Below are 7,327 nucleotides of genomic sequence, written 5' to 3'. Positions count from 1 at the left end.
ACTGTTGAGATGATAAGTAGAGTTGTTCCTTGTAAGAAAATCTTGTAGTAGCTTGGATGACCTGAAGAGGAGACTGTCTTCTATGGATGGGATCTGCATGGTTTGCTGCATTCAGGTAGAAGGACCGTTCAATGTTACACCACCCGGGGTTCCCACCATCTAAAGGGGCCTGAGATTATCTGCATGGTTCTCTCCTTATAGTGTTAACGATTTTTAAAATGTTTAAATAATTTTTAAAGTTAGCTCACCGTGGCCGTGTTCCTTTCTTATTGGGGTCATAACAGACCAGCACCTCCTTGAGAAAAAAAACACTCTCTCAGCACCCTTGGATGCAGCCCCTATGGTTCCCATGGACTGGTAAGGGTGTAGTTTGCTTAAGTAACCCCGCGCTTGATCCCCATCCACTGCTGGTTGTTCTTCTCCAGAGTCCTGCCTCACAGCTCAAAGGCCTGGGAGACCTTGCTGGTATTAACCAAGGCTGTGATGTAGAGTACCTCAGATCTATTTAGAGCTACTCTTCCTCATTTCAGCAGTGGCCCTACCTTATCTCTTTTTCTTCCGTTACGGTTTCTGAAGTATCAAAAGTTCATCCTGGTGCCCTTGAAATCCTTTTTGAGCTTCCACTAAGTTTTGATATGGACCATTGCTGTGCTTGGAGGATGTTGCCTTTGAAGACAAGATGTATCCAGGCTCACTCTGAAAATTCTTGGTCTTTTCATTGATTGGATCATCAAGGGAGTGAGTAAAAACCCCTGTGTGGCATGCTTCCTGCTCATGCAATGCCTGCAGCTCTTGGGTGAAGAAGGAACAGACCTTGCCTCTCTGATGATTGATGCCTCTGACTGATGGCTTTAGTGTATGGCAAACAGGCACCAAATCGTACTCTCTGTGATTCCATCTGGGATGTCTAGGATGTACCCACCCTGAATGGGAATTGCTTTCTTGTAGGTCCTGTGAGTTCTCTGCCAGCCTTGGCATCTCGTGTAGCTCTGTGGCCCTGGATTTGGACATTAAATAGAGGACCTGCCCTGAATTCTTTTAGGCAATGTGGGGATGAACTTCGGACACATGTCAGTACAGTGAGTGGAGGTATAGTAAGTTCAGCTGATGGAAAAGAGAGAGAGACCCAGCTCTCACTATGGTACATGACTGCAATCGTTCATATGAATACCTGTATCAAGTGCCATGAAGATAAGGAGTAGGAAAAGATTCTTTTGGCCTTTATTTGGGCATAAGCTGTCCTGTCACTTGGCCAAAGGAATTTCCCACCAGCGTCATACATGATTCCCAAGATGTTGACCTGTGTCTATGAACTTCTGCATTACAGTTTGCTGCTACCTACATGTATCTTGGACCACCTCTGGCAGTGCAAATGTCACCAGGGTTTTGCCTCTGAACACCTGACTCCTGCCTTTGCTCTCCATTAATTCAGATGGAAGCTGACACAAGGAGCTCCCATACCGGTGTCTATTTTACTCACACCTGAACTGAGGGAAGACGAATCCCACCTCCTGTGGCTTTGTGGTGTGCATGGGATGGAGCTGAGCCTCCTTCAAATACAATCAGTAGTAACACAGGATGAAATGCCAACATTGACCCCTAGATCCCTTCCCTCAGCGGGGGGAAAGGAGATCGCTCCCTGACTCTCTCTGGCTGTCCTGTGTAACAGTAGGACCAAAAAATATGGCATGTAGGTGTAACTTTGTCTCTGAGAGGAGAATTTTATTTCCGGAAAGAAGTGTCTCTCCCTAGATGAGGGAGGCCACAACAGTGTTTGCTTCAGCCTGTTTCCCAGCAGGTCCCCCTGGAGCCCCAGGGACACCTGGAGGGAGCCCAGAGGGGGCAGAGAAAGGGCTGCCTTGGGCCGGTCCTCTGCTGCTGAGCTGGGCTGGGCTCCTGGGCTGGAGGCAGCTCATGGCAAGCAGGCAGCACTGCCGAGAGACAGCTCTGCCCAGGAGCAGCTCCTCTGCAAAGCACAGCAGGGCTGAGGGCACTGCCTGCATGCACAGAGGTGACAGAAGTGAGAGAGATGCTAAAGGCAGTCTCGGGGGGGAGGAGAGAGGAGAGCTGACCTGGAGAAAAATCTTCACAGCCCTTAACAGGGTAAGTGTCTTGCTGCAGGGCAAAGCAGCTGTGGTTCCTGGACTGATCTCCTAAAGCTGGCACATCCCACAGCCTATGGGATCTGTCAGGAGGACTCTTAAAGTTTGTGCAGTGTACAGAAAAAGGACGCTCTTTGGAGCACAACTTCCCTGCTGCACCCTCAGAGGGACAGGGCATGTCAGCTGCCTTCACCCGGGGATGGCTGCAGAGTGTGAAGGTGGGTGTGCAGCCAGGGGTGCCCAGGGCTGTCCTTCTGAGCAGGGTCCCTGCACCCCTGGAGGCTGTGTGCTGGGGCAGGGACTCTGCCGCTGGTCAGGGTAAGTACTCAGCCTGCCTGGGGAACTCGAACAGTGGAGTGGGGAGAAGCTGTGGGTGGAAGAAGCATCTCGCAGCAGGGCAGGGTCCTTCTGCTGACAAGGGGGTGGTGTGTGGATCAGGGCTGCTCACAGCTCCAGATCACCCCCAGGACATTTCTGAGGGCACTTTTCAAGGGGAAGAACAAACCAGGGATTTCTATAAAGTTAAGGAGTTTTCCTGAGCCTGTGTTTTCAGTTTCCTACTCTTGGGGAATTTTCAGGAGAAATTGAAACGGTGCTGCCGTGCTTGAACAGCTCACTGAGACTCCTGAGCTGTAACTCTGAGGGATCAGTAAGTCTGATAGGAGCCTCCTGAAGTAGAGCACAGGGAATGAGAACAACTGCCTAGCTGTGCTGGTGTCTGGGAGGTGGCATGTACAGCTGGGTAAGGGTAACTCTTTCTTGACTGCCCAGCTGCCTCTGCATTTGCCTCTCTTAGCCACTCAATCACTGCATTTTTCCTTGATTCTCCACTAGTCTGTGTTATTGCTATTGTAATCTTGTTCTGTCTGTCTGATTCTCTGGGGTGGGAGTGTCAGCTGCAGAGCCACACACTGATCTTGTGGGTCCTCCCATGCAGCTGTGTCCATGGGAACAAGGTTACAGGTCTCCAAGCTCTCCTTCAAGCTGTGGGCAATGCAGCCTGTGTCATTCTCTAGGAAATGAGCTGACTCTCCCTTCCTGAGATACCATCATCAGGACATTAGCTATTTTCTTGGGGTGTCCTTCCAAGCTCTGAGCTGCCCTCCAGGATGCAGTTCTGTCCCATAGCGTCCTGGTATTTCTGAATTCCCCATGGAGAAGCACAGAGACACCATGAGTGAGGAAATACTGCTGGGTTTGTGAAATGAACCATGTGTGTCCTTGGCAAGAGATGAGGTGCAGAGACTTTGAGACAGGGGGAGTCACTTGGTGTTGGACAGTGGGTCTTTCTGCTTTCAGGAGTGCCTGTAGTCTTTACAGGCTAACACAGGGTGTGAATACACTCCATCTCAGAAAGGAGCTATCTCAAGGTACCTGGCAACAAGACAGAGTGACAGAAAAGCTACCCTCTGTCTGCACTAAGCCACAGGCAATCCTCTTGCCTCACAGGACACACTTTATTTTCTCCGACTGAAGCAGAAATGATGAGGGTTTCTGAAATACAAGAAAAACTCCAGGTGAGATAGGGGAAAGCTCTAACCCACCCACTTCTCACTCTTCTGTTTTGATTGTGGTTTCTTAGCCCTGGGAGTGCAGATGCTGACAAGCACTTTTACATTAGGAGCAGTTTCATCTGACCAATTCAAACACCAGGACTGACACCCTAATGGACACCATTCCACGAAAACCGCTGCTACGGAACAGGGCTGACTCTTTGGCAGCCAGTACACAGAGGTCCTGCTTTTCATGAGACATGCAGCCAGCAACAACCAGAGCTCCACCCACAGAGCTTAACAGAGATCTCTTTGAAATGGAAAAAAATGCGGTGAACATGTACTATGGCAAATGGCTTTGATTTTGGTCAGAGAATAATGCCCAAACTTGTCTCTGCCCTTGCCTCCTTGTTCAGTGCTCCACACCCAGAGGCAGCAGATGTCCAACAGCAGCTCCATCACCCAGTTCCTCCTCCTGGCATTTGCAGACACGCGGGAGCTGCAGCTCTTGCACTTCTGGCTCTTCCTGGGACTCTACCTGGCTGCCCTCTTGGGCAATGACCTCATAATCACTGCCGTAGCCTGTGACCACCGCCTCCACACACCCATGAACTTCTTCCTCCTCAATCTCTCCCTCCTTGACATGGGCACCATCTCAACCACTGTTCCCAAAGCCATGGCCAACTCGCTCTGGGACACCAGGGCCATCTCCTACCCAGGATGTGCTGCACAGGTCTTTCTGTTTGTCTTTTTGATCTCAGCAGAGTATTTCCTTCTCACTGTCATGGCCTACGACCGCTACGTTGCCATCTGCAAACCCCTGCACTACGGGACCCTCCTGGGCAGCAGAGCTTGTGTCCACATGGCAGCAGCTGCCTGGGGCAGTGGGTTTCTCTATGCTGTGCTGCACACTGCCAATACATTATCACTACCTCTCTGCCGAGGCAATGCTGTGGACCAGTTCTTCTGCGAAATCCCCCAGATCCTCAAGCTCGCCTGCTCAGATGCCTACCTCAGGGAAGCTGGGGTACTTGTAGTTGCTGTCTGTTTTGCATTTGGGTGTTTTGTTTTCATTGTGCTGTCCTATGTGCAGATCTTCAGGGCTGTGCTGAGGATCCCCTCTGAGCAGGGACAGCACAAAGCCTTTTCCACCTGCCTCCCTCACCTCTCTGTGGTCTCCTTGTTTATCAGCACTGTCATGTTTGCCTACCTGAAGCCCCCCTCTATCTCCTCCCCATCCCTGGAACTGGCGGTGGCAGTTCTGTACTCAGTGGTGCCTCCAGCCTTGAACCCCCTCATCTACAGCATGAGAAACCATGAGATCAAGGATGCCCTGAGAAAACTAATCACTGCATGTTTTTCCAAACGAATAAACTGCCTCTTGTCTTCTGCATAGTACTTATCTCATTATAGGCCCAGCCTTTCTTCTGGTTTCTTTTACGGTGATTTGGGGGTTTGAATGTAATTTTTCTTTGCTCTTCTTGCTTTCCTTAATTTATTTGCATGCTTTCCACAAAGAAATGTCTGTCTTTCTCTGGATTCTAATTCACAATATACCCAGGCTTTCTGTGACCTGGAAGATGTGCAAATGAAGAGCTGTACTCTCTGTGAGTTTAAGCAAAATAAAGGGCCCTGCAGAGACTTGTTCTTCTGATATCCTTCCTCCAAGACCTGCTCTGCAGCTGCAGGGAGCAGTGCCTGTGTGCAGAGGGGAAGAAGAAAAGAGTCCTGGCACAGCAGCACTGCCAGGGAGCACCAGCGCTTGGTCTTTCCTGAGCTGCTCTCTTCCCACTTCCATGCTTTCCTTCTGAACCCTTTGGTTGGTGGAAGGCCTGAGTGCTCTTCAAGCATGGTTAGAGTCCTGCTGTGTGGCAGGCCTGTGGTCGCAGGCAAGGACAGGCAGTGGGCACTTGTGTGACACAGAGCTGGCATCCATTGCAGCATTTCCATCATAGATGGGGGTCTTCTCAGGCTTTGTGCCTCGGATGCCCCTACATCCTGAGCTCACCCCTCTCCACTCCCGAGGAGCTGCTGTGCCCTTCAGAGGGTCTGGGGCTGTGGGGTGAGTGCCCAGAGCTCTGCCGCACCCTGTGGTGGGCACTGCTGTGGGGCCATGCCAGACTGGGCCACATTGGGAAAAGGGCAGGGGAGGTGCAGCAAAGTCAAGGGAGGTGTTAAGAGTTTAGGGGGAGCTGTGCTGGGCTGGAAAATGACCAGTAGAGAAAAATACCACTGTATAACTAGCAGTGTGTGACCATGCAGGGCAAGGACTCACACTGAAGATTTGTGGTGCAGAGGCAGAGCTTGTGGAAAGCATGGAAGACATGCAGGTGCAGGTGAGAAGAGGAGGCCAGTTTTTGCCCTTGGTGGTGTGGAGAGACAGGGGAGGTGGCTCAGGGTCTTTGTCACTCCCAGTGTCTCTCACTGGCCAGTTCCAGCACCTGCTGGTCACCCCAAATTTACAGGTGAGTTTTGCTGTGAGGCCATCTCCATCTTCCTGCTGGTCCAAGGGCTGGTTTGGGGGAATGGACAGTCCTGTCCAGCCTCTCTACTTTCACAGACCCTGGAGCAGAACTATCCGCAAAGTGCCATCTGGTACAAGACTGCAGCAGGGGTCAGAACAGGTAGAAAGCATGAATTTCTATTGTCTTTGTTGTGGAGGTATGTGTGTAGGAAAAGAAAAGCTTACCTGGACATGGTGCTTGCAAGGGAATTCAGAAGCAAACAGAAGACCTTTGGTCACTTCTGAGAGACCAAGGCTGAACAAGAGAAATGCAGGGCTGCTGCTGAATGGGGAAGGTGATTTAAGAACAGCAGACACAGCTGGGGCTGAAGGAATGAATGCCTGCTGTGCCTGAGTCTTTCCTGAAATGGTCTCCAGGCCCCTGTGCTCAGGGAAAGGCTTCAAGGGAGAGGAGAGCATGCATTGGCATGAAAGTCAGGAATTCCCGCAAGGACTGATGCCAGTTTCTGCCCCTGCAGGGGATGAACCCTGGCAATGACACAGGCTGGGGGCTGCCTGGCTGGGAGGAGGCCTTTTGGAAAGGTCTTGGTGGGCAGCGAGATGGACAGGAAGCAGCCTTGTGCCTTGGAAGAAAGGAAGGACAGGAGCACCCTGGGCTTTATGAACAGGACCATGGGCAGGTGATGGAGGGAAGGGATTATAGAAAACACTGTGTCCAGATTTCAGATTCCAATATAGGAACAAAACACTTTAGCGAAGGGCCCCAATAATGGTCCGAGGCAGGAAGACTTTGCCTGTGAGGAGAGGCTGAATGAGCTGGGCTTGTCCAGCCTGGAGAAAAGAAGATCTTGGGCAAAACATGTAGCAGCATTGCAGTGTTCCCTGGAAGACTGAGTCAGGCTCGTGTCCATGGTACAAGACACAAGGACAAGAGGCAACGGGCTGAACGAAGGGGGTTAGTGCACATATTATTCCAACGTGAGGATGGCCAAATGCTGGAAGCTGTTTCCCAGGGAGTTTGTGCCAGCTCTATCCCAGAAAGTGAGTAAGGTGCCTTTGGATAAAGCCCTGAGTAATTTGGTCTGGCCCTGGTTTGAGCAGGAGGTGTTTCAAAAAACTCCTGAGGTCCCTTCCAGCCTGAATGATGCTGCCCTTCTTTCCCCTTCATGCATTCAAATGAGGGAGAGCTCTAAGCATCTCCCTGACCATAGAAATAATTCACATCAGGTGCAGAGATGATTTATATGTGCCCCCATACATACAGCCCT

The 7,327-nt window shown here is 50.9% G+C and overlaps 1 protein-coding gene across 1 annotated transcript; it reads left to right on the top strand.

Annotated features, from left to right (window-relative positions):
* Nucleotides 1–3,989: 3,989 nt before the first annotated feature.
* Nucleotides 3,990–4,991, top strand: LOC126036834 (olfactory receptor 14C36-like). The gene has a single exon (XM_049797045.1). The coding sequence runs from the start codon at nucleotides 4,035–4,037 to the stop codon at nucleotides 4,989–4,991; it is 957 nt and encodes a 318-aa protein (XP_049653002.1). The 5' UTR covers nucleotides 3,990–4,034.
* The last annotated feature ends 2,336 nt before the right edge of the window (nucleotides 4,992–7,327 follow it).

Source organism: Accipiter gentilis, unplaced genomic scaffold, assembly GCF_929443795.1.
Source record: "Accipiter gentilis unplaced genomic scaffold, bAccGen1.1, whole genome shotgun sequence".
Classification (NCBI taxonomy): Eukaryota; Metazoa; Chordata; class Aves; order Accipitriformes; family Accipitridae; genus Astur; species Astur gentilis.
This window is presented reverse-complemented; position numbering and strand designations above follow the sequence as displayed.